This window comes from Megascapheus bottae, chromosome 21, assembly GCF_031878675.1.
Source record: "Megascapheus bottae isolate mThoBot1 chromosome 21, mThoBot2.hap1, whole genome shotgun sequence".
Lineage (NCBI taxonomy): Eukaryota > Metazoa > Chordata > Mammalia > Rodentia > Geomyidae > Megascapheus > Megascapheus bottae.
Genome location: NC_143529.1, coordinates 11,214,545 through 11,242,067, shown reverse-complemented (window position 1 = coordinate 11,242,067; position 27,523 = coordinate 11,214,545). Strand labels below are relative to the sequence as shown.

The window sequence follows — 27,523 nt, the reverse complement described above, 5'->3', positions numbered from 1 at the left end:
CCAATAACATCCAGAGGATAATTAGGAAATATTTCATAAACTTACATTCCAGTAAACTGGAAAATCTTAGAAGACTTTTGTGCCTGGGCTGGTATTGAACTGGCCAAACTCCCGGCCCTAGGTTTTTTTTTTTTTTTTTTTTAAAGTATCTTATTCAGCATTGGTTTTCTGGTCATTAATTCCTTTAGGTTTTGCTGTGAGAGGTTTTTATTTCTCCAGTCATTTCTTCTTCATCAGATAGCTTTGCCGAATACATTATTAAAAGTTAACAGTTATTTTTTTCTTTTTTTTTTTTTTTTGTTGTTGTTGTTGCTGTTGTTTAGTTTTTACCAGTTCTGGGTCTTGAACTCAGGACTTGGGCACTTACGCATAAGCTTCTTTTGCTCAAAGCTAGCACTGTACCACTTAGGACACAGCACCACTTCTAGCCTTTTCTGTTTTGTGTGGTACTGAGGAATCCAAACGAGGGCTTCATTCATGCTAGGCAAGCACTCTACCACTAAACCATATTCACATCCCAGACAGTTATTTTCTACAGAGCTTTGAAAGTATCATTTCAGTCCCTTCTTGGTGTTAGTTTCTTTTGAAAAATGTGTTATTCTGCTGTTGATTTTATATTTGACTTCTTGCCTCTCTCTTGAAGCTTTCGATATTCTTTGTTTTCTATATTTAGTGTTTTGACTATAATAGTCTGGGGAATTTATTTTCTGATATTGGCCTTTTTGATGTCCAAAAACCTCTTATATTTGAATGAACTTCTGTTTCTTAAGGATGAAGGAGTTTGGGGCTGGGAGTTTGGGGCCAGGAGTTTGGCCTAGTGGTAAGAGTGCTTGCCTAGCATGCATGAAGACCTGGGTTTGATTCCTTGGTACCATAGACATAGAAAAAATTGGAAATGGTACTGTGGCTTACGTGGTAGAGCTCTAGCCTTGAGACCGTCCAAGGACAGTGCGCAGACTCTGTGTTCAAGACCAAGGCCTGGCAAAAAAAAAAAAGAATGAGGGAGTTTGGGGCTCCTTTTTGAAAATTGTATTTCTATGTCTTTAGCTTGGACCTCTTCTCTTTTGTCTATACCTGTGATTCATAGACTTGATATTTTGTTAGTATCCTAGAAGTCTTACATGTTCTGTCCGTATTTTCTTAGTATTTTTTCCTGTCTTTGTCTAACTTGATCTATACTTTATTTTTTTTTTAAATCTCATCTGAGGCTAAGCCATTTGTTAGAAGTTTTAATCACTTGTAATCTTCCAACCACCTCTAAATGGGAGTTTGGCTTAGTAGCCAAAGAGCTGGCCTCGTGCCTCTTGTAGAAGGGTTGGTTATCTGCTTCTGGACTGATTTCTCTATAGAAAGCTTCTCTTTGTAAATTTGGAGCTCCTACTCGCTACAAAGAGCTTTGCAGCCTGTCACCTTGGCAGATTTCCAGTAAGTCCATATACTCCTAAATGTGTATTTGCAGGGCAGTGAGCATCCACACCTATGGTGACATCAGAGAGTCAGGGAAGCAAACAGAACACTGAGTTTTCTACTGGTCGGAGGAAAACTGAGGAACTTAGTTGATTTACCTGCTGGTTTCAGTGTTTACAGACCCTTCCTGTTACAAAGAGGAGGCTATAGAAGTTCTGTGCTTCAAATTTGACTGGACCCTGGACTCTGGACCTCAATTATGACTGTTAGCAAACATAAGCCAGGATGCAGTTCCCAGGAGTGTTCTTGGTGCTTTCAGGCCCTGCCCTACATTTACTATCCTTGTGATAGTGTCTTCAGCTTCAAGAAACATTGCAATTATCTTTTTTGTTGTTTTGTTAATTTTCTTTGGGGGCTTCAACTCTGGACCTGGGCGCTGCTCCTGAACTCTTCAGCTCAAGGCTAACACTCTACTCCTTGAGATTCAGTGCCACTTCAGGTTTTCTGGTGGTTAACTGGAGATAAGAGTTTCACAGACTTTTGTGCCTGAGTTGGCTTTGAACTGCGATCTTCAGATCTCAGCTTGATGAGTAGCCAATGGTGCCAGCTACTGTAATTGCCTTAAGAAGTCCTAAGAAGATAACTAGAAAGGGCTAGGGGCTTCCAGGTAAATGGAGCACTGAAATAGTTTCCCTAATAATGTGGGGGAAGTCATGAATTTCAGAGTATAGCCTTGAAGAAAGGAGGTGCGAAGACCTAGAGACGCAAGGCAGCACCTTCTTCATAGCCAGAGGAGGAAAGGGGAAGTAAAATGAGAGTATAAAAGGTAATAAGGCGTGATTCAATTTTTTGAGTTGTTGATATATTTTAGATATGAGGCCTTTGTCCGTTGTTTGGTTGGTGAAGATTTTCTCCCACTCTGTAGGCTTCCTAATTAATTTACTAGCTATGTCCTTTGCCATACAAAAGCTCTGCAGTTTAATGCAGTCCCACTTATCCAACCTTTCTCTGATTTGTTGTGATTCTTGGTCCTTATTAAGAAAATTTCGACCTGTGCCGAGGAGGCCTAGTGTATCTCCTATCCTTCCTGTAAAGTTTTCAGTGTGTCAGCTTTTACCTCCAAGTCTTTGATCCATTTGGAGTTGATTCTAGTGCAAGGTGACAAAGAAGGATCCAACTTTAGTTTTCTGCAGGTGCTTAACCAGTTCTGCCAGCACAACTTGTTGAAGAGGCTATCTTTCTTCCATTCTATTTTTTTGGCTCCCTTGTCAAAGATTAGGTGGCCATAGGTCTGTCATTTAATATCTGTGTCCTCAGTTCTAGTCCATTGGTCTTCAGGCCTGTTCCTGTGCCAGTACCAAGCTGTTTTGAGAATTATAGCTCTGTAATAGAGTCTAAAGTTTGGAATTGAAATTCCTCCGGCGCTGTTCTTTCTGCTAAGAAGTGTTTTTGCTATATGGGGTCTTTTATTATTCCATATGAAATTTTGAATTGCCTCTTCTATTTCTTTAAAGAATGACATTGGGATATTGATGGGTATTGCATTGAATTTGTAGATAGCTCTTGGCAAGATTGTCATTTTCACAATGTTGATTCTTCCAATCCAGGAGCATGGGAGGTTTTTCCATTTCCTTAGTTCTGCTTTAATTTCCTTTTTTAGGGTTTTAAAGTTTTCGTCAAAAAGGTCCTTTACATTCTTAGTTAAGCTAATTCCTAGGTACTTTATTTTCTTTGAGGCTATTGTGAAAGGAGTTTCTTTCCTGATTATTGCCTCGTTCCTCTCACTGTTGGCGTAAAGGAAGGCAGTTGATTTTTGAGGGTTGATTTTATAGCCTGCTACTCTTCCAAAGTTTTGAATCAGCTCAAGGAGCTTGGGAGTAGAGTCTATAGGATTCTTTAAATACAGAATCATGTCATCTGCAAAAAGGGATAGTTTTATTTCCTCTTTCCCTATTTGGATCCCCTTTATGCTTGCTTCTTGCCTTATTGCACTGGCTAGGAATTCTAGTACTATGTTAAAGAGTAGTGGAGAGAGTGGGCATCCTTGTCTCGTTCCTGATTTTAGAGGGAATGGCTTTAGATTTTCACCATTAAGTGTAATACTTGCAGTGGGTTTCTCATACACAGCCTTTATTACATTGAGGAATGTTCCATGGATTCCTAGTTTCTCCACAGCTTTTAACATAAAGGGGTGTTGGATCTTGTCAAATGCCTTTTCCGTGTCTATTGAGACAAGCATGTGATTTTTGTCCTTGCTCCTGTTGATGTGTTGAATTATATTAATTGATTTGCGTATGTTGAACCAGCTTTGCCTCCCTGTGATGAATCCTGTTTGATCATAGTGTATAATTTTTTTGATGAGTTGTTGTAGACAGTTGGCCAGTATTTTGTTGAGAAGTTTTGCATCGATGTTCATCAAAGATATAGGTCTATAGTTCTCTTTCTTTGATGAATCTCTGTCTGGTTTGGGGATGAGGGTTATACTGGCTTCATAGAATGAGTTTGGTAAGGAACCTTCATTTTCAATTTCGTTGAAGAACTTGAGGAGTATTGGTGTAAGCTCTGCTTTGAAGACCTTATAGAATTCAGCTGTGAATCTATCTGGCCCTGGGCTTTTCTTAGGTGGAAGTTCTCTAATTGCCATTTCTATTTCAGAGCTTGAAATTGAATCACTCTAAAACTAACCTCCAAAGTAACAACCATCCCATTAAAAAATGGGCCAAAGAGAGTCTTCTCTGAAGAAGAAACAAAAAAGGCCTATAGACACATGAAGAAATGCTCAACATCTCTGGTCATAAAAGAAATGCAAATCAAAAACAACTCTTAAGATTCCACCTCACTCCAGTTAGAATGGCCAGGATCAGGAAAACGAATAATAACAGATGCTGGAGGGGATGTGGCCAGGAGGGATCACTACTACACTGTTGGTGGGAGTGCAAACTCTTTCAACCACTATGGAAAGCAGTGTGGCAGTGCCTCAAAAGACTAAACATAGAACTCCCCTATGACCCAGCAATTCCACTACTTGGCATTTACCCAACCATCCAGAAACAAGGACATACTAAATCCACTAGCACAACAATGTTCATTGCAGCACTATTCACCATAGCAAAGATATGGAACCAACCTAGATGTCCCTCAGTTGATGAGTGGATCAACAAGTTGTGGTATTTGTACACAATGGAATTCTATGCTGCTGTCAGAAAGAATGACATTGCCCCATTTGTTAGGAAATGGAAAGACTTAGAAAAAATCATATTAAGTGAAGTAAGCCAGACTCAAGGGAACTTAGGCTCAATGGTTTCCCTCATTCGTCATAATCAGTAGAAACCTTGGGCTCTACTAGCAGAGATCTGCAATAGAGCAAAATCTTGATACATAAGGCCATATAATGTAAAGCTAATTGAAAGGACCTCCAGGATATTGAAACAAAAGCCATATAATGAATGATTGTTGTCCTTAATGTACTATATTGTCTTTCATCTCCTTTGCTGTCCCTTGGTTATCTCATATTGTTATAGTATCTCACTTTGTTATCTGATATATTGAATTTATTTGTATTTGGATATTTGAAATTTGATAGGGAAGGGGGGAAAACCAAGACAGGTGGGGAGTGGGGGGGAGGGAAATGGGTACCAAGACATGTGAAAGGGTATCAATGTATGTGAATTAATGCACCTTCTATCTGGCAAATATCATGTAACCCTTTTACTAATTACAATAAAAAATAAATAAATAAAAAGGTAATAAGGCTGGGGTTGGTGGCTCAATCCTAGCTACTCAGGAGGCTGAGATATGAGGATTTTGGTTCAAAGCCAGCCTGGGCATGAAAGTCCTTGAAACCTTACATCTCCAATTACCACCAGAAACTGGAAGTGTTGCTGTGGCTCAATGTGGTAGAGTGCTACCCTTGAGCCGAAGAGCTCAGGGACAGCGCACAGGCCCAGAGTTCAAGCCCCATGACCAACAAAAAACCAAACCAAAACATATTTTTTTATAATAATAGCTACCATTTATTTTGAAAGTATACTCCTGCATGATATTAATACTGTGTTACCATTTTGTAGAAATGTTATCACATCCCAGCCAGTAGGTTACCCAGCATTCTTATCCCCAGACTTGAATGTCACTGTTGGAACTCAAACTGATGGGAAATATTCTACCCAGACACCTGTAATGCAACTTGAAAAGCTTCAGCAACAGCCCCGGGAAAGGTAAAATGCATGTTTTATTTATTTGTTTCATAATTTCTTCCTTTGGGCCATTGTCTTTCCTCTAGTCCAGAAATATTGATTGTGGTGATGTTTCATGGGTTCATAGATTATTTCTTAGCAAATTTAGGTATTTTGCTCAATGTTGTATGAAGAAAAGAAGTGAAAACTCACAAGAAAGAATAACTGTTGCTATCTTTACTCAGCAATGTATTCAATAGTTCATGCTTATTTTTGTATTTCTCATTCTTTTTTTTTTCCTCCATGCTTTAGTCTGGATATTTTTCTCCAGACTTCTCTTGTTCACATGTTTTGTTTGTAATCTGCTGTTGAACTACTTCTTAATTTGCTACTTTCTTTTTCTGTTAATGGATTTTCCACTTGTATAGATTGTATTTCTCTGTCAAAAATCTCTAGCTTTATCTTCTAGTCTTTTGAACATACTAGTCATCGGATTAGCCAGAACAAACCATTACAAAATAAACTCTTGTAGCTTTAACCTTAGACATGTATTTCTCACAGCTGGGAAGAGGAGAGAGGAGATGGAAGAAGAGAATTCCTAGGGTTTAGACTCAGCCTGGGCACTGTCTCTGAACTTGCTTCTTTTTTTTTCCTCCTTCAAGGTTAGCACTCTACTACTTGAGCCACAGCTCCACTATCAGGTTTTTGTTTGGTTTGTGCTGATACTAGGGCTTGCATGAAGGGCCTGGGCACTGTCCTTGAGCTATTTTACTCAAGACTAGCACTCTACCACTTGAGCCACAGCTCCACTTTTGGTTTGTTGTTATTAATTGGAGGTAAGAGTGGCACATACTTTCCTGCTCAGGCTGGCATTGAACCATGACCCTTAGATCTTAGCCTCCTGGGCAGCTAGGATTTCAGGTGTAGTTAATCAGGAATAAGAGCTCTCACATTTTCCTGCTGGGCTGATTTGGAATTCCAATCCTCAAAACTCAGCCTCCTGAATAGTTTAGGATTTCAGACATGAGCCATTAATGCCTAGCATGATTCCCTGTTGTGACTCTTCATTTATGCACACTAATCCCTTTCATGAGGGCTTCACTTTCAACCTCCCAAGTGTCTTACTTCCAAATATGATTATATAGGGGATTCAAGGCTTCAACTTCCCTTCAGAGGGATGCAGTGATTCATAGGAATCATTGGTGTTTTAAAGCCTATGTCTAATGGCTTCATTGCCCAACTGCTATAAATCTGTTCCTACTGTTGCCTTTTCCTCTTGTTTTTTGGTTAAGTCTTAAATCTTACATTCTTTAATGGGCACTTTTTTCCCCTGGGTGCATACTAATGCATTTGCATTGGGCTACCCACTAGGCCAAGAGTACCCAGCAACTTCAGATCATTTCAATGCAATTGACATTGAGATTGAGATGAAAACTCAATTATGTCATTTGCAAGAATATGGATAGAGTTGGAGATCATTGTGTTTATGTTGAATGAGATAAGCCAAGCTCAAAAAGCCAAATAGCACACATTTTTGCTCATTTGTGGAATATAAACCTAAAATAGTCATGTACATAGATATAACCATACTTACATTTATAAATTAACATGTTCATATTCATACACTGCTTGTAACTGTGGGGCTGTTGAGTGGTGATGAGAGTTAGAGGGAAAGGAAAGGATGGAAGATGAGAGCCTGCTCCCCATGACTCATGCCTGTAATCCTGGCTATTCAGGAGGCCGACTCCTAGAGGACTACAGTTCAAAACAGCCTGGGGAGAAAAGTCTGTGAAACTCCATCTAAGATTAACCACCAAAATGCCCAGTTGGAAACATGACTCAGGTGAATAAGCTGTGACCAAGCAAGTCACGTGAGAGTGAGGCACCCAAGGACATAAGGTAGATGTATTCTTAGCTTTGAGGTGCCATGCAAAGAGCCATAGTGGTTGCACTAGTTAGTTTACATTCCCATCAACAGTATAAGAGTTCCTTTTCCCCAGTTTGCAATAGTTTTTGCTACTGTTTATTTGCTTGATGATTACCATTCTGACAGGGATGAGGTAGAATCTGTAGTTTTGATTCACGTTTATTTCATGGGTAAAGATGTTAAATTCTTTCTCATAGATTGATTAGACATTAGCCCTTTGTATGTTCTGAATATGAATCCTTTTTTGAATAGCTGTCAGTGATTCTTTCTTCTATTCCATAAATTGTCTCTTAGTTCTGGTAGTTTTACTGTGCAGAAACTTTTTTCATTTGATGCATTCATGTTGCCAGTTCTTGTTCTTGTTTTTGGACAGTTAGTATCCTATCAGTTACTTGTGTCTATATGTTCCAGGGTTACCCTAGTGTTTTCCTGTAGGAGATTGAAAGTTTAAAATCTTATATTAAGATCTTTGGTGTACTTGAAGTTGGCTGGGATTTTGTTTCAGTCTCCTTAATGTGGACAGTTTTCCCAGGGTCATTTGTCGAAGAGGCAATTTGGGTTTCTTTGTAAATAATTAGATGACTATAGTTATATGGCTTAAATTCTGAGTTTTCTATTCTGTTCCATTGGTCTTCATGTCTGTTTCATGAAGCCAAGGTGTTTTTTGTTGCTGAAATATGCAGTGCAGGATAATGTACAAATTATAGTATACTTTATATCACATTTTGTCATTTCCATAACATTTTTCTTCTTGCTCAGGATTTTTTTTTTGCTATTTTAGGTCTTCCTTATCCTTTTTTTGGGGGGGGGTGGTCATGGGGATTGAATTCTGGGCCTGGGTACTGTCCCTAGCTTTTGGGTTCAAAGCTAGTGCTCTTCCAGTTGGAGCCACAGCCACCAGTTCCAGTTTTCTGGTGGCTAATTGGAGATAAGAATCTCATGTGCCTAGGCAGATCTCAACCTCCTGACTAGCTAGGATTACAGGCATGAGCAACCAGAACCCGGCTTTTCCTTTTACATTTTAAGATTGATTTTTTTAAAAATATTTCTACCAAGAGTTACAGTGGAATTTTAGTAGTCATTGCATTCAGTGGTATGACCATTTTAATGATTACTAATTCTGTCAATCCTGACCATGGAGATCTTTCTGTCTTATACTATATTTTTTTTTCTTACTATATCTAAAATCACTGGTCAATGATCAAAATGACTAATGTGAATCTCTTTATTTTGTTCATGATCCTTTCTCTTTCCTTTGGTACAGGTGATTGGACTCTAGAACTTACCCTTGTTAGACCAATGCTCTACTACGAGCACATCCACCCCTGTGGCAATCAAGAATATTATTAATACATCTTTATTAATACATCTCTTATTAATACATCTACCTATATTCCATTCTGTTCCTGGTGGTTATTTTTTTTAAGATTTATCCAACAAAGATAAAATAAAGACTAAAAAAGAATACTTCCTGCTCCCCACACAGAAAATGTAAGTTAAAGACTAAAATGTAGGTCCGGGAGTTTGGCCTAGTGATAGAGTACTTGCCTAACATCCACGAAGACCCAGGTTCGATTCCTTGGCACCACATACATAGAAAAAGCCGGAAGTGGTGTTATGGCTGAAGTGGTAGAGCACTATCCTTGAGATAAAACCCAAGGACAGTGTTCAGGCCCTGAGTTCAAGCCCAGGACTGGCAAAAAAAAAAAGAAAGAAAAAGAAAAAAAGACTAAAATGTAGCTGGGCATTGATGGCTCACATTTATAATCCTAGCTACTTAGGAGGCTGAGATCTGAGAATCAGGGTTCAAAGCCATGCCAGACAATAAAGTCTGTGAGACTCATCTCCAATTAACCACCACAAAACCAGAAGTGGCACTGTGGCTCAAGTGGTAGAGCACTAGTCTTGAGCTGAAGAGTTCAATGACAGTGCCCAGTCCCATGACTGACAAAAAAACAAAAAAGGATTAAAATGTTTTATTTTAAAGTCCTGCGTACTGGTTTTTGTGAAATGCTTTTTCATGTCTAATCAGCTAAATTATATTTAATTTATATTTTCTTTTGTTTTGCCGGTTCGGGGGCTTGATCTCTGGATTTAGGCACTGTCCCTGAGCTTCTTTTGCTCAAAGCTAGTGCTCTTCCACTTGAGCCATTGCACCATTTCCAGCTTTTTCTAAGTGGTTTTATTGAGGAAAAGAGTTTCACAGACCTTCCTCCTGGGGCTGGCTTTGAACTATAATCCTCAGATGTTAACTTTATGACTAGCTCTGATTACAGACGTGAACCCCCAGCATTCAGCTTAACTTATATTTTCTAATGTTAATGTTAAAATATCTTTACATTTCCTGAGATAACCCATCTTGCTTTTGATATATTATCTTTCCTCTATATTTCTTGAATTGTATTAAAATTTTACTTTATCTCTAATCTTCGTATCTATATATATGAGAAAGATTGTAATTTTTCCCTTTTGTAATGTCTTTGTCAAGTTTTATTTATTTTTGTTATTATTTAGTATGTATTTTGGTTTGAACTCAAGGCCTCATCACACTTAATTTGCTTATTTAATTCTCTGTCTCTTGAGATATACATCCAGCCCAGCTTTTTGTTGACTGTTTTGGAGACAGTCTCATGTGTTTTTCTGCCTAGGGTAACTTCTAACTGAAATCTTCTCAATCACTACTTCCTGAGTAGCTTGGGTTATAGGCATGAGACATTATTACAGAGCTGTGGTTTTTTTTCAATTTCTATTTTTTTTTTGTTGGTCCTAGGGCTTGAACTCAGAGCCTGGGCACTGTCTATGAGCTTCTTTCGCTCAAGGCTAGCATTCTACCACTTGAGCCACTGCACTACTTCTGGCTTTTTCTGTTTATGTGGTACTAAGGAATCGAACCCAGGGTTTCATGCATGCTAGGCAAATAAGCATCCTACCACTAAGCCATATTCCAGCCCTGTTTATATTTTTAATTAATATCAACATATATAAGAAAATTTCATTTTGATATGTTTATATTTGCATACAATGTATGTTGATCAGACTTACACTTACTGTCAATCTCTGCCATACCTCCTATCCCTGTTCCAACACATTCTCACAAACTTTATTGTTCTGTTTTTGTACATGACCATGAAACATGTTCATACAGATTAAATATTGATAATCTGGCATTACCTACATATATATGACTTACTTTAAGAAATATAACACCCTAGGGCCAGGTGTTTGGTCTAGTGGTAAAATGCTTGCCTAGCATGCACAAAGACATATTTTCAATTTCTCGGTACCACATACTTGGAAAAAGCTGGAAGTGGTGCCATGGCTCAAATGGTAGAGCTCTAGCCTTGTGAAAGCCCAAAGACAGTGTTTAGACCCTGAGTCCAAGGCCCAGAACTGGCCAAAAAAAATACCCTAGTATAAGAAATGTATTTATGTGTCTTTATGAAACTACATCTAACTCCTTAACAATCCAAGGCAACACTCTTTCTTTTTGTTATCATTTTTATTCATTTCCTTTGATTATCTACAACTTTGAATAATTGGGTCATATTGTGTTATTAACCCGTGAATAATACCATTCATATTATTCTTATTTCTTTCATCAATAACAAATCACTTTCTATAGGCTGGAAAAGATGAAATCGATATATAGAAACATGCAAACATGGACAGAAAAAGCTGCCTATTTAGATAGCATAATTAATCCCAAAATGGACCAGAAAGGTACTAAGGTAACGGATGTAATTCATTTTCCCATGTGCATTTATAGTTTTTAAAAAGAAAGATTATGATAATTAAAGTGATGATCAAATATTGCTACTTTATTGCCGATATGTAAATTTTAGTTCAAATAACACTGAGGTTATTTTTACTGTTGATCTATTATGAAGAATAGTGCCATGAATATTCTTTCATTCCTTTTCTTTTTTTATTGTTGGGGTTTATAGAGGGATTGCAGTTACATTCATCAGGGAGTGGGTACATTACTTCTGGAACATTGTTATCTCTTCCCATGTTTTTCTCGCCTCCTACCACCTCTCCCACTCATTTTCTCTTCTCTTTTTCAAATAAACAAATAAACATATATACAATTTACCAGGTACTACATTTCAATGCAGTAACAACATGAGATAAACCGTAGGGGGAGAGAAAAGAGAGAAAAGAAATAACTTCACATATACATTAAGAATAACAATCAAAAAGATAAACCTCTTGTTTCCAAAGCCTGGAGTTCATTTTGCTTAGCCCCATCCTATGTGGCCACATATACATAGTTTTTGAGCTATTATGATCCTCTGTTAGGAGAATCCTAGACGTATACTAATTGTTACAAATGAGGAAAATCACTTTAATTCCTTTTCTGTGTCTAGAGCGGTAGTGTGAAAGAGAAACTTGAAAGCTGGACTCAGCAGAGTATATCAGAAGAGCCTGACTATAAATCAGTAGGTAAGAAACAAGTTAGATTTTTGTTAATTTTAAGATAATTAAAATGAAGATGGATTTTATTTTTAAGGTATTTTTATTACAATTAATAGAAAGGTTACAGTGGATTTTATTTTTGAGAAAATATATACTCCTTAAAAGTGTTAGTATATTAAATTTACTTTATAATCTTCTAAAAAAGGCTTAGACTTTGAGACATTAAGTAAATGTTTTTGTCCTTTAATGATGAAGAAAAATAGTTAAATCTTAACTATGCTCTGTGAAGAATATTTTTTTGTTAAACCCTGAAAACTATAGAGCTAAGGATCATTTCATTTTTATGTAGAGGGATGAGTTTGAAATAAGAAATATAGTTGGAGAAGTAGGAAAGAAATTAGTATTGAATCGAGAACTTAACACAAATTATTAGTCAGAAATGTAATTAATACAGCCAGGCTCAGTGGCTCACATCTATAATCCTAACTACTCTGGAGGCTGAGATCTGAGGATCAAGGTTCAAAGGCAACCCCGGTACAAAAGGACCTGAGACTCTAATCTCCAATTAACCTCTAGAAAACAGGAAATGGGGCTTGGCTCAAGGGTAGGGCAGTAGCCTTGAGCTAAAGAGCTCAGGGACAGTGCCCAGGCCCAGAGTTCAAGCCCCATGACCGACAAAAAAAAAAGCTGAATGAGGGCCGGGAGTTTGGCCTAGTGCTTGCCTAGCATGTACAGAGACCTAGGTTTGATTCCTAGCTACCACATACACACAAAAAAATAGCTGGAAGTGGTGCTGTGACTCAAGTGGTAGAGCACTAGCCTTGAGAAAAGCCCAAGGACAGTGCTCAGGCCCTGGGTTCAAGCCCCAGGACTGGAAAAAAAAAACTAAAAAGAGAATGTCCAAAGGATTTAAAACATGTTTATAAAAATGGTCTAAGATATGAAGCTTACACCTGTAATCCTAGCTTCTCAGGAGGCTGAGATCTGAAGATTGGGGTTCAAAGCCAGCCCGGACACTAAAGAATGTGAGACTCTTACCTCTAATTAATCTCTAGAACACGGGAAGCGGTGTTCACGTGGCTCAAGGGGTAGGGAGGTAGCCTTGAGTGAAAGAGCTCAGGGACAGTACCCAGGCCCAGAGTTCAAATCTCATGACTGACAAAAAAAAAGCTGAATGAGGGCTGGGAGTTTGGCCTATTGGTAGAAAATAAAGCCAGAAGTGGTGCTGAGGCTCAAGTGGTAGAGCTCTAGCCTTGAGAAAGTCCAAGGACAGTGCTCAGACCCTGAACTCAAGGCCCAGGACTGGCAAAAAAAAAAAAAAAAATCCTGACAACCAGAAATCTTAATGCTTCATGGATATACCCAGGTTGTCATCATACTTGATCATTAACTACTACTCTTACTCCTTTAGACTCAACAGCCTATTTTTAGTGTCATATTTATATTTGAATAAATGCTTTGTTATTCTTCACTAAGTGTGGAATAATGTAATATTATATCAATGTTTATACATACAAATAATGTGTATGTAAAAAACCATAAAACTTAAACATTTTTTTTAAAAAATAGATATTCCTGTTATGTACAAGGCAGGAGAAACGCCCCCAGATCAGGTAAGAGAAATTAGAAGAGAACTTCTAGTAGCTATTATTCTATGGGGGAGTGAAATAGTTATAGATGGACTTTTAAAAAACATTCAAAAAAGGTCTGGGAGTTTGGCCTAGTGGTAGAGCACTTGCTTAGCATGCATGAGGACCCGGGTTCAATTCCTTGGTACCACATACATAGAAAAAAGCTGGAAGTGGTGCTGTGGCTCAAGTGGTAGAACTCTAGCCTTGAGAAAAGTCCAAGGCCCTGAGTTCAAGCCCCACGACTAGCAAAAACCAAAAAAAGAACAAAAGACAAATAGAAATAAACATCAAAAAAACCAAACATTCAAAAAATGCTTAGTTATTTCATATTTTTTCTGTTATATCTATATATTACTCATTTTTATTGTTTTAAGTACTTGTATAAAGTATTTCACTTCAACACATCAATTTATGAATACAAGGCATCTTCCTCACTGTCACTCCTTCCATCATTCTTTCCCTATCTATCCCAAATGCAATTACCTCAAATAATATGGTTCCATATATGTACAGTCCTGAGGCTTGAACTCAGGGCCTGAGCCCTGTCTCAGAGCTTCTTTTGCTCAAGGCTAGTGCTCTATCACGTGAGCCACAGTGCCACTCCCAGGTTTTTCTGTTTATGTGGTACTGGGGAATGAAACCCAGGGTTCATGAATATTACCTATCCTTCATCTCTCCATTAAATAGGGTTTTTGTTGTTGTTTTGTTTTGTTTCTTGTCTTTTCTTTTTTAGTACAGGGGATCCAACCCAGGACGTTGTACTTGCTAGGTAAGAACTTTGCCCCTGAGCTACACCCTAGCCCCCATTATACAGTTTTTAAAGTGGAAGTACATTCTGGAAAGAGGCCTTAGCATGGAATGGTAACATTTTAAAATATATGCAAAGGGCTAGAGGCATGGTTAAAGTGGTAGAGCACTAGCTGAGCAAGCAAGCTACATTTTCTGAGTTCAAACCCTAGTACCACCAGAACAAAAACAAAAACAAGAATGCATGCGAAGATAGGAGTGCAAAAGGTACTGAAGGGAAAATAAGAAAAGACCCACAAAATTCTACATTAGACCTTACACATGGATGCCATAGACTCCACCCTATTATTGACTCTTTCTTACAAAAACATTTAATTTATTCATGTTGTAAACTTTATCATGTAATAATGTCATGTACTTCACAATAAAACTCAGTAAAAAATGGAGTTCATCTAATATAGTTTGATTTTCTGATTATTTTATAGGCTATATCCATTTAATTAAGTGGTGGATTTCCATGTTACCCAACAACAATTAAACACTTTTTCCTATTGCTTGACAAATAGTACATAAATACTTCCATCCTAGGCTCAGTGGTTCCCAAATCAATATGTATGTGTTTCCCACTCAAAGTGATGAAAAAAAAAACAATATAAAGATTTTTTTCACAAAGCAAATTTATTTAGCTTAAAAGTTTATCTTTATTTCTTTGGAGCATTTTTATTAAAATTTCATTATTTTGATTATATTATTGTAATTTTATAATGATCTTTGTGTTATTTTGTTATTAAAATTTTTTCAAGACATATCAGTAACAGTGTAACACAAAAATCTTATACCCTGTATTCTTTTTTAAAAGATGTTTTTGAGATCGACATATGAAAACTGTTTTATAAAGACTGTCTTACAAATTCATTATTATCATGGGTAATATTCTATGGTTTCAGGCAACTGAAGACTTTCTCATTGTATTATTACTGTAATAGAAATTAATACTTTACAAATATCAATGGTTACATGATAAAAGATATGGGTAAATTGATTCTAACTTACTAATTTTAGATACTGCCTACTGAATAATGACTAATTGTTAGTTTACTTCTATATTTTCTAGTTGCTGTATTACAGCAATAAGAAAAGGCTGTGTATACCAACTTTTACCATTTTAGATGAAGATAGATTGCTGTTTTTCCTAATAAATCAACACCTTCACACATACAGACTCCTACCCACAGGTTTCATTCCCCTTTATCCCTATTGTGGAAATAACAGAAGACGACAAAATAATACCTTTAGGATATGAATCAGAAGTAATGCCAGAGGAAAGCGGGAAAGATCTATCTCCATTTGCGTCAGGATCACATTTGAAAGCTCCACAGCTATGCCTTTATACAGCAGACTCATCTCTAACAGAGGTAAAATTGAACAGTTTCTGTTTAAATCGTGAGAAAATAAGGAGGAGGAGGTGAAATTCATCTTCAGTATAAATTGTCTAAACTTAGGTAAAAGGAAGAGCATGAGCTCATTTTCCTATATTTGAAGTTAAAAAGTAGCTTCAGAGTCAAGATCCAAAAGAAGATGTCACTTGAACTAAAGATATGTGCCCTCACATTAGAAATATAAGGCTAGGATAAACAATTTATCTTAAAACAATTAAATTCAAATAAATTGAATATTTATTCACATGTCTCCCGTAAAAGTTTGTCTAAATATGTTAGCTATTCCTGTCCTATTTATAGTGATCTATGAGGTAAGAGTCTTTGAAGAAACAAAGTGACACATTATACCAGTAATAAGAATTGGCCTCTGAGATCTGTGTAAAATTCAGTTGTAAGTACAACAATATCAAAATGCAAATCCAAATGAAACACAAAAGCCTGAAAAATATTTGGGTGAAACATTTTTAAACTCTTTTATTACAGGAAATTATGCATGTTCTCCTTATTATAAACTAGAATTGATTAAAATTAGAACAATTTGAATATAAATATAAAGTATACGAAAAAAATTTTCAAAATGAGAAAGCCAAAATCTCTTCTGGCATATTCATCACATTTGAATCATTGTTACATATAGTTCTTTCAAAAAGCAGTGAAAACTAGACACTGGTGGCTCATACTGGCTGTCCCATCTTAGTTAGGAGGCTGAGATCTGAGGATCCAGTTTCAAAGCCAATCTAGGCAGGAAAGTTCACGAGATTCTTATCTCCAGTTAACCACCAAAAGAGCTGAAAGTGGAGCTGTGTCTCAAGTGGTAATGCAAAACAACTCAGGAACAGTGCCCAGGCAGTGAGTTCAAGGTTAGAACCAGCCAACACAAAACAAAGAAGGCAGTACAAATAGGTTGACTTGATTTCGGAGTAAGACTTCAACTAGCTTGGGCTAGATCTCCAAACCTTCCTTTGAATGGTTTCCAACGAGGTCATTTCTATTTTTTTCCCAAAGTTTCAAAAAATATTTTTATTAAATAACTCTAGCTAGGGAATTGCCTAATAGCTTAAGTAATAAAAAGAATGAACAATGCTTTTATATTTAGTGAACTTGAAAGTACTACAGAAAACTTAACATGAAGAAAAGCAAAAAAGAGACAATTAGCAAAAGTCATCATTTTACTATAACATTTGACTATTTCATTTTTAAAAGTTAATGCATCTTAATCCAAGGGCTTCATTGTGGTTTGCATACATACAAGTGCACTTCAGTCATAGTCACTCCTTTATTACTCTATCTTCTCCCATAGCCACCTCCTGTAAATTAGTTTTAATAGGTTTTATCATTCTGCTTTCATACAGAGTACACAATATATTTCAGTCATATTTACCTCCCTCATCACCTCCTTTCTCATAGCTTCCCCAAACAATACTCCTTCTATGCTTATTTTGGTATAATGTGAGAAATGGGAATTCAGTTTCAGTGTCAGTTTTCCTGTGGCTTCTGTAGATGCATGGACTTAAACGTAACTCCGCTGTTCCATTGGTTCATATGTCCTTTTTGCATTGTTGGCCCTATGCTGTTTCATTACCATGTCTCTGAAGTACATTCTGAATTCAGGTATACAACCAGCATTGCTCTTTTTGTCAAGAATTGCTTTGGCTATTTTGTCTCTCTTGTGTTGCCATGTAGATTTTAGGACTGATTTTTCAGTTCCTGTGAATAATATCATTAGAATTTCATGCACTACTTTCTTTTTTTCTCCTCCCACCCCAATACTGGAGCTTGAACTCAGAACCTGGGCACAGTCCTTGAGCACTTTTGCTTCAGGCTAGTGTTCTGCCACTTGAGCCACAGCACCAATCTTTCTATGTATGTGGTACTGAGGAATCAAATCCAGGCTTCCTGCATGCTAGGCAACATGCTACCATACCACTAGGCCACACTCCCAGCCCATAGAAATTTTTTTTTGTAGAGGTCTCAGTTAAATTTATTCCTAGATTATAGTGGAATTTTTAAATTTTAATTTACTACTTATAACTAGTTGTTCAAAGAGGTTGCTGTTTAACAGCGCAGTTTATAAATACGATGTATCTTGGTAAATGTCACCCCTTTCAACATTCTCACCTGCCCCTTTCCTACCCACTTTTCCTTAACTCTTATTAATTTTGTAGGATATGCATTGTATTCCATCTGCATTCTACCCTCTTCATTGTCTACCCTTTTCATCTTTCTCCCTCCTCCCATCCCCCCACACCCACTTGAGGCACCCATTTCCTACTGTTCTATTTTTCTGAACTTTGATTTTGCCCTTCTAAGGAATTATAGTATTGGGGATCTACCATGAACCTACCATATTTCAGTTATTACCTTTGCAAATATTTGCATACCACCCAACATACTTACTTTTTGAGACTATTGTGAATAAAATGGTTTTCCTAATTCCTTTCTTAGCCTGCTCATTCTATGTGGATAAAAAAAACTATTGATTTTTATATGTTATTATTGCATCTTACCATTTGCCTCTGTTTTTCAGATCAAATAAGATTTTCTGGTAGTATTTTTAGAGTCCAAATATAGAATTATACTACACAAAAGAATGATTTGATTTTCTCCTTTTCTGTTTGTATCTCCTTTATTTCTTCCTTATATTAGTCTGGCTATTTTAAACGCAGATATTTATTAATATTCTATATTTGATAAAAGTATAAGCTGAACATCCTTGAATTGTTCCTGATTTTAGAAGAAGTGCTTTAAATTTTTGCCTACTTACTGTATCATTGACTTATCATTTTGTCATGTATATCCTTTATTATGTTGAGGTATAACCCTTTTGTTCCTGATTTTTTCAAGGCTTTTATTGTAAGGGAATGTTCAGTTTTGTCAGAGACTTTTAATTATCTGTTGAAGTAATCTTGAATTATTTGTTCTCCATTCTATTTATGTGCTATATTACATTTATTGATTTGCAGAAATTGAACCATCTTTGTATTGCTGGAATGAAACCAATTTGACCATGGTGTTTTAGTGTGCTTTTGAATTATATTGAGGATTTTTGTGTTCATGTTTATTAAGGAGGTTGAACTTATCGCCTATGTTTTATTTTAGTATTAGGATAACACTTTTTAGCATGGCTTTTATAGTGTTCCTTTCCTATGTATTTTATATAATACTTTGAGAAGCCCAGTGGTAGTTCTATTTAAAGATCTGGTAAAATTCAAGAATCTATATAATCCTGTACAATTTTTTGAGAAATTCTTTATTACTTCTTCAAACTTATTTCTTATTATTGATATGTTTAATTTGTTTATATCCTTATAGTTTTTATGGTTTAATTTTGTTAAGTCAGATGTGTCTACTGATTTCTTTTGATATTTTTCAGTTTTTTGTTGTTGTATAGTTTCAAAATATTCTCTGAATTTCAATTTTATTTATTACCTCCCTTTTGGTCTCTAATTTTGTTAATTTTAGATGTCTGTCTTTCTTCTTGTCAGTTTGCTTAGGATTTATCGATATTACTTTTCAGAGAAGAAACTTTATTTCATTGATTTCTTGGTTTTGTATTTTTACTTCTATTTCATTCATTTCTGTCCTGGTATTTATTAAATTTTCATCTACAGATTTCTTCATTTGGCTTGTTCTTGCTTTCCTAAAACCTTATGGATTATCATATTATATAGTTGAGATGATTCTGATTTTAATGTGGCCTTCACAGCTATAAAGTTTACTTTTAACACTGCCTTTTCTGTGTCCCAAAGAGTCTGTTTAGTTTTTATTTTCCTTCTGCAATCTAAGAGTTTTTAAATGTATGCCTGATTTCTTTATTGACCCATTGATCTTCAAGTATATAATTTACTTTACCTGTTTTTATTTTTTTGTAATTGCACTTGCCATTAATATCTAATTTTATTCTTATAATCTTTTAAAATACAAGAAATTTTTTTGTATTTAAGACTTGCCCAGAGGGAAGGAGTGACATTGTCCAAAAAGAAATATATTCATTATCTGATTTATATAACTAAATCCTCTGTATGTCACCTTTACAATAAAAATAACATTTAAAAAAAAACAAAAAACTTGCTTTATGGAACCTGGACTGTGACCTAGTGGTAGAGTGCATGCCTAGCATACACGGAAGACCCAGGTCCAATTCCTTGGTACCACATACATAGAAAAAAAGCTGGAAGTGGTGCTGTGGCTTAAGTGGTAGAGCCTGAGAAAGCCCAAGGACAGTGTTCAGACCCTGAGTTTAAGCCCCAGGACTGGCCAAACAAACAAACAAACTTGCTTAATATCTTAAAATGTTATCTTTTTTAAAGAATGGTTTATGAGCTGCTGAGAAGAACATGTATTCCACAGCTGTGGGACAGAATACTTTGTATTCTGTTAAGTCAAATTAATTTATTTTGTTATTTAACTCTTGCATTATTTTTCTTTTTTATCTGGATAATCTATTAACAAATTAATGATATAGAAGTCACCCACTATTATTATATCTGGACTCATCTGTCCTTTCATGTCCAGTAGTGTTTTATAAAATTAAGTTTGTTGGCATTCAATATAGTATGTTGGTTTTGGATTATTCCCTTTACTAATAAGCAGTAATCTTTTTTTTAATCTATGACAATTTTAGCTTGAAGTCTGTTTTATCAGATATAAGTATAGTTACTCCTTCCTGTTTTGGCTTTATGCTTGCTTTTTAAGTAATCATTTTCTGACTTTTACATTTTAGTTTGTGTCTTTGCCTGTAAGTTATGTTTCATGTAGACAGTTGATCTTGTTTGTTTGTGGGTTGTTTTTTTTTTTTTTGCCAGTCCTGGGCTTGAGCTCAGGGCCTGAGCCCTGTCCTTGGACTTTCTCAAGGCTAGAGCTCTACCACTTGAGCCTCAGCATCATGTCTGGCTTTTTTCTACCAAGGAATCGAACCCGGGTCTTCGTGCATGCTAGGCAAGCACTCTACCACTAAGCCAAACTCCCGGTCCCTGATCTTGTTTTTGATACAATCAAGTAGACTTCATTTTTTGTGCGTGTGTGATACAATCAAGTAGACTTTTCATTTTGTGTATGTTGTTGAAGATTGAACTGAGTCTTTTAATTGAGGCTACAATTTCTGAAAAATTATTTTCATATTTCTTTGATCTTTTTGTGTTTTCACATACCTTTTCTACTGCATCTGTTTAGTCTTAAAGCCCAGATATTGGTCTTTCTTATCATTTACTCCACTGGAGAGGCTTCCTACTTTACATTTTATCTCTTAACCTTCAGCTTTGTTTTTTTTTCAGGATTTTTTTTTCTTCACCCTTGGTGTCCTTTTTCATGTTTTGCATTGACTTCCTTATTCCATTAATTTGTTTATGTCTTCTTTGGTCTTTTAGCTGTTTTACTATATTCTCATTCAGTTTTTTAACTGGATATTCAGTTAGCTCTTTATTTGCATTCACTTAGAATTCTATCCCTCCCTCCCTCCCTCCCCCCCCCTCTGGCTATCTATCTATCTATCTATCTATCTCTATCTCTATCTTTTTGCCAGTTTTGAGTCTTGATCTTTATAACTGGGTACTACCCCTGAGCTCCTTTTGCTCAAGGCTAGAACTCTACCACTTGAGCCACAGTGCTGCCACTTCTGGCTTTTCCTGTGATATAACTGGAGATCAGAGTCTCACAGACTTTCCTACCCAAACTAACTTTGAACTACAACCCTTAGATCTCAGCCTCCTGAGTAGCTAGGATTACAGGCATGGTCCATGAGCAACTGGCTGAACTACTTTATTTCTTTGTATACTCTTTGTGTTTATGTAGTTGCCTGCAGAGGTCCTCTTTTATTTTGCTGAACATTTCTTTCAACAGTACTTTTGAATTCAATGGATGAGTTTTTTTTCTACTTCACTGTCATCTGATTTTTTGTTGTATAATTGTTTCTGGAAGTATTGTATTTCTCTGCATTATCTTTTTTATATTTCTGTGTTGTATGTGACTCATGAAATGACAATTTGGGGTTTGGACTTTTAGTTGTCCGAAGTCTTTCTGATGAGAAATGTTAGGAGTTTTGGAGGAGTATTTTTTTTTCATAGCACTTGTGTTTACTGCAATTTGAATATATATTAGATGAGATCTCTTTTTGGCTACCACTTAGAGGAAACAAATCAGAAGATAATTAATTCAACAATTCAGTTTATTTAAATTTAGTAGAAAAATGGTAATTCTCAACTGCTCTCCTAACAAGATTTTAAAAGAATGGGACCGGGATACTTGTGGGATAAATTAAGAGTCTAGAAAAATTTTTGCTATAGATAAGTGACTAATTGGTAAAAAGAAGATATAAAAGCAGGGAAAATTAGTTGGTATTACTGATAACTCACTAAAATGTATATGGAAAAGACAAAACAGTCATAAAAGAAAATGCCACAAAAAAGGAGAATGAAAGAGTAAAAAAGGAAAAAGAAAAACAAAATAGCGTTTCTTGTTGAGAGATATCCAAACAGGTTAGATCATAGGAGTTTGTCTAGTTTGGAGATTTATTTCACAGTAGAGCACTCACCTAGACTTACAAGGCCTTGGGACAGATTTCCCAGCATAGCAAGTAGAAAGAAATGATGTTTGCAAGCTGAGAATATTTCCCTTCTAACTCCCGGAGGCCAGAAACTCTTGACCTCTTAGTTTACTAAAGATATAAAATATTTCTAAAATACGTGTACTGATTTTATATATTTCTCAGTAACAGTGTAACAACTACTTTCATGTAACATTGTATTGGGTATTATAAACTATCTAGAGATTATTGACCGTATATGGGAGAATATATGTGTAATTACATCATTTTATATTAGGTAGTTGAATATCACAAGATTCTGGTATCATGTGGTAGTTGTGTCGTAGAACCAAAACCCCCATGGATATTGAGGGTGACTCTCTTTGTTATTGTTTTTTGTGTGTGTTTGTTTGGGGGGTGGTCATAGGGCTTGAACTCAGCCTGGGCACTGTCACTGAGCTCTTCAACTCAAGGCTACTGCCCTACCTCCAGGCCTGGACACTGTCCCTGAGCTCTTCAGCTCAAGGCTACCACCCTACCCTTGAGCCAAACCCCACTTCCCTTTTCTAGAGGTTAAATGGAGATAGGAGCTCAGGTCCATTTGTGCCCGGGCTGGCTTTGAACCTTGATCCTCAGATCTCAGCCTCCTGAGTAGCTAGGATTACAGGCGCCTGGCTGAGGCACCTTTAATCCTATAAATATTCTGAAGCAGATTCTCTAATGACTTCAAACGATATTAGGATACATACAGTATATTTTTATTTTCAATCCTGGTGCTTGAACTTAGGGCCTCAGCACTGACCCTGAGTTTCTTTGTTCAAGGCTAGCATTCTACCACTTAAACCACAACACCACTTCCGGCTTTTATGGTGTGTATGCTATATCAAACACAGGTCATTGTGCATGCTAGGCAAGCATTCAGCCATGAGGCCCCATCCCCAGCCCTAGGACCCAATATTTGTAGACATAATTAAATTAATGATCTTGAGATGGAGAAATAGTGAGTAATCCAAATTGCTCCCACTGTCATCATAAGCATTTTATAAGAGAGAGGCAGAGGGATAGCTGACACACAGAAGAGAAGGCAGTGTGAAGATGTAGCACAGATGTTTGGAAATGTTCTTTCTGTAGTATAGAAAGGCGGTGAATGCTAACATCTGGCAGAAGCTGGAAGACAGATGCAAGAGCAGATTTCTTATCAGAGTTTCCAGAGAGAGCTTGATCCACTGATACCTTGATTTGAACCTGGACTTTTGGTCTCTAGGACTGTGAGAAAATACATTTTGTTTAAGCCACCAAATGTTTGGTAATTTGTTATGTCACCCACAAAACTAATACATCAAAGTCACTTTTTCATTTTTGTTACAGAGCATTTGAGAAAAACATCTTGAAGGGGGAGAGATTTATTTGGCTAATGGCTTCTGTCCAAGGTCATTATATCTGTTATTTTGGGCCCTGTGGTACTAAAAACACGGTGGAGGAGGCTGCTTACCTTTTAACAACCCAGATAAGGGCATGGGAGATGACCAAGGACAAGGCACACTCTTAAAATAGATGCTCCAATCATTTACTTTTCCAACAAGGTCCCAATTTTCACAGTTTCTGCTACTTCCCAGTAGTCCATTCAACTATCAACGATGGATTAATGCATTTACTAGGTCCAACCCCACATGATCCAATTGCTTCTAAATGATTAGATCCATCTACTGGGGATTAAGCCTTTTCTGGGAACTACTTGCCCAAACCATAATACAATACCAAAAAAAAATACATTCTTCTGTGTGTGCTTCAGACTCATGCATACTTTGATTGCATATAGTGAATACCCAATTAATCCCAGATAATTGCAGATTGTACCACTTTCACTGATCTTGGTCCCTTTGACAATAATGAGGATTACACCAAGTGCCACTTTTCTTTAGTCTGAAAACCATCTGATTTGAAAAAATATGACTGGCATTGAGAACTTTTTTGATGGTCATATCTTGATAAACAATGGAAAAATCAGACTACCAGCCATTATTTCCAACCAGACTATCAACCGTTCTGTATTGCCTGATGTCTTTTATCTTTATGTCAGCTATATGTTTGCTTCAATCACTATTTATATATCAGTGAATTACAAAGCACATATAGCACTGTTTTTTCTCATTTGAGCTCACAACATTTTATCCAAAATTCTATTAGACATTTCTTCTTGAATGTTCCATGCGAAAAGATTTACTTGTTTCTTGTCTTGTTTGGGAATGAATTTCCTTGTGTTCTCTATATTATATCTGGTAACTCAGTCATTTTCATTTCATTTTTAAAACTAATTGAATACATCTTTTTTTGGAGTTAGCTTTTAATATTGAAACTTTACTTATTCAATTCCATGTAATTCCTCATTTCTTTTTTATCTTGCCTTACCAGTTTTTATATCTCTAGTGCTTAATACAATCAGTATATGTTATAGGCCTTCAAATGATATTAATGAAGGACTGGTAAATAATGTTTTATTTGGATTGGTATTTTTTAGATCTGGAAATATGTTTTTCTCATGATAGAAAAGAAAGGTAGTTTCATTAGTTTGTTATAATTTATGTCTTGGTTGACAGTCCTTTCTTTTTGCTTTTTTTTCACAACACATTTAATATTATCCTGTTAACCTTGGTTAAGGACATCTTTTCTGATGAGAAGTCATATGTTAATTTTATTTTGGTTCCTTGTGCATTTTTTTCTCTTACCATCAAGATTTTGTAGCTAAGTGTTGTTCATGCCTTTAATCCTGGTATGCAGGAAGCTAAGGTAAGAGGATCATGAATTCAAGGTCAGCCTGGACCATCTAGCAATATAATTACCATACCTATTGCCTTGCATACATGTTTTCTTTGTATATATTTAATGCATGTGTACTAACATAATGTTATGGGACATTTAGGAAATAAAAAGATTAATGTGTGAAAAATCAACATGGCTATTGTCTCACATGATTATTCTTTTGGTTGCAAAGCAACTAAAATCAACTACTTCAGCATAACTCCTATATAGAACAATTTTCTGCTCATGTTGTTAATCCTACATATCTGCTATCCTATGACTTCTCTGTCTTTCTTTACCTATAACCAGTTATTCATTCTCTACATATTTGAATTTATGTTTTAGATCCATATTTTAAGTGAGATAATATGATATTTTTATTTCTGATTCTGGCTTATTTCATTTAGCATAATATCCCATCAGCTTATACATGTTACTGCCAATGGCAAGATCTCATTCTTTTTACAGGGATAAATAATGTTTCTCTGTGTGTAGGGGATGATATCTAGAAATCTGTATTAATTTCACAAAAGGTTAAACACACATAAGGCCCAAATTCAACCTCTTAGGTGTGCATTTAACCACTACTCCTGGCTCTTCTGATGGCATTGACTATCGAGGGAAATTCCTATTCAGTCTTTTTGTTCAGTGAAGTCTCAGTAGAGTCCCAACACATAACACATTATCATCATTTTGTCACTGTTAGAAGTCACTCTTTTAAATAAAGACACCAACCAGTGACTCATGCCTGTAATACTAGCTACTCAGGAGGCTGAGATCTGAGAATCACTATTCAAAGTCTAGGCAGAAAAGTACATGAGGCACTTACCTCCAGTAAACAACTAAGAGAAAGGCAGAAATGAGGCATCACTCAAGTGGTAGAGCACTAGACGAGCACAAAGAAGCTCAGGGATAGTGCTCAAACCATCAGTGCAAGCTTCAGGGCTGGCAAAAAAAAAAAGTTAAAATCTGATAAATAAAATCAGTTTCCTTTGTCTGTGATCTCTAGTATCATTTACCACAACTTCTCTCCAGAAGCAAACACTGTCATGAATTTACTGGTATATAGAAACTCTAAAGCAGTGACAAATGTCTTGGCTGGCTAATGAGTAATCTGGTGTTGAGACATGGAGTGGACACAGAAACTAAAGGTAATGTTCATCAGAGAACACCTTTAAGGGGGTAGCCATTGAACAACCAAATGGACAAAATGAGTCAACCAGCTACTTTCAACCATCTCTGTTATTAGATGTCCAAGAGCTGACAATACATGGCATTAATGACATGGCATTTATAGTGGCTAGCACAGAATCTGTGCAAGAGTTAACAGCATGATACTGAGTGTGGTAGCTCCGGTCTGTAATCCTAGCTAATCAGGAAGCTGAGATCTGAGGATCAAGGTCCAAAAACAGCCCAGGCACAGAAGGACCCGAGACTCTTATCTCCATTTAACCACTAGAAAACGGGAAGTGGAGCTTGGATCAAGGGTAGGGCAGTAGCCTTGAGCTGAAGAGCTCAGGGACAATGCCCAAGCTCAGGGTTAAGGAGGTAGCCTTGAGCTAAAGAGCTCAGGGACAACACCTAGGCCGAGTTCAAGCCCCATGACCCATACAAAAAAAAAAAAAAACAGCACGCTAACCAATGCTGAATCACTTATTAACATTGATGTCCTTTTTGCCAGCACCAAAACCAATCTCGCACTTGTCAAAAACAGTACTACCATCTTTTGCTAATACAGCCTGTCACTTGATGTTAAGCTGAGTTTAGTTTGGAAACCTCTGAACACATCATCAATTTATCTTCCCATGAATACTCCACATATATGTGGAGTATATTTTTATTTACTGATCACAGAGACTTAAACAACATCATCATTTGGGGGCTCACAGAGTGTGGTAGAGAGAACTCAGGTTATGAAATAACATTACACAAGACCAAGAGACCCAAGAAGGCACAAGAATGGGTTCATAACTACAGCTGATTAAATCAGTCCCAAAAAAGTGAATGATAAAATGACCTGTTAAGAGTACAGTAGAAACATCAGTTTATTGGCAATATTTTGCAATGTACACTTTAGATCTTTGTATAAATCTGTGATTCCAATAGATAGAATATATGAGTATAAGAACCATTGAGTGAAAGTAAGAGTGGCCTGATTCGTTAGCATCATTCCTCTTGACACATTAGATAGTATTGCCAAAGATTTAGCAAATAGAATACATGAACTTTGGTTAAATATTTGAATTCAAGCTAAACAAATTGGTCATATAATATCTGAAACATTTTATCTGAAATTCGAATTTAAGCAACCTGTCTTTTATCTGTCATCCTTATCATTTGAGGAATTTGTACTTCCTGTCTTACATTTGGCTCTGTGATATGGAATTCTTGGTTACAAAACTAGGGAGGGTCACTTCTATTAATAGGCAAAGGAAAAGGCCCACTGAACTCTAAACTATGGCCAC

The 27,523-nt window shown here is 36.4% G+C and overlaps 1 protein-coding gene across 1 annotated transcript in view; it reads left to right on the top strand.

Moving 5' to 3' along the window:
- Positions 1-27,523, top strand: part of Catspert (catsper channel auxiliary subunit tau) — a 77,518-nt gene that overhangs the window by 24,781 nt on the left and 25,214 nt on the right. Inside the window, exons 9-13 of the mRNA XM_090355211.1 lie at positions 5,475-5,621; positions 11,129-11,234; positions 11,874-11,949; positions 13,492-13,535; positions 15,536-15,765. Coding sequence (XP_090211337.1) covers positions 5,475-5,621; positions 11,129-11,234; positions 11,874-11,949; positions 13,492-13,535; positions 15,536-15,765 — 603 coding nt within the window. The remainder of the gene's footprint in view (positions 1-5,474; positions 5,622-11,128; positions 11,235-11,873; positions 11,950-13,491; positions 13,536-15,535; positions 15,766-27,523) is intronic.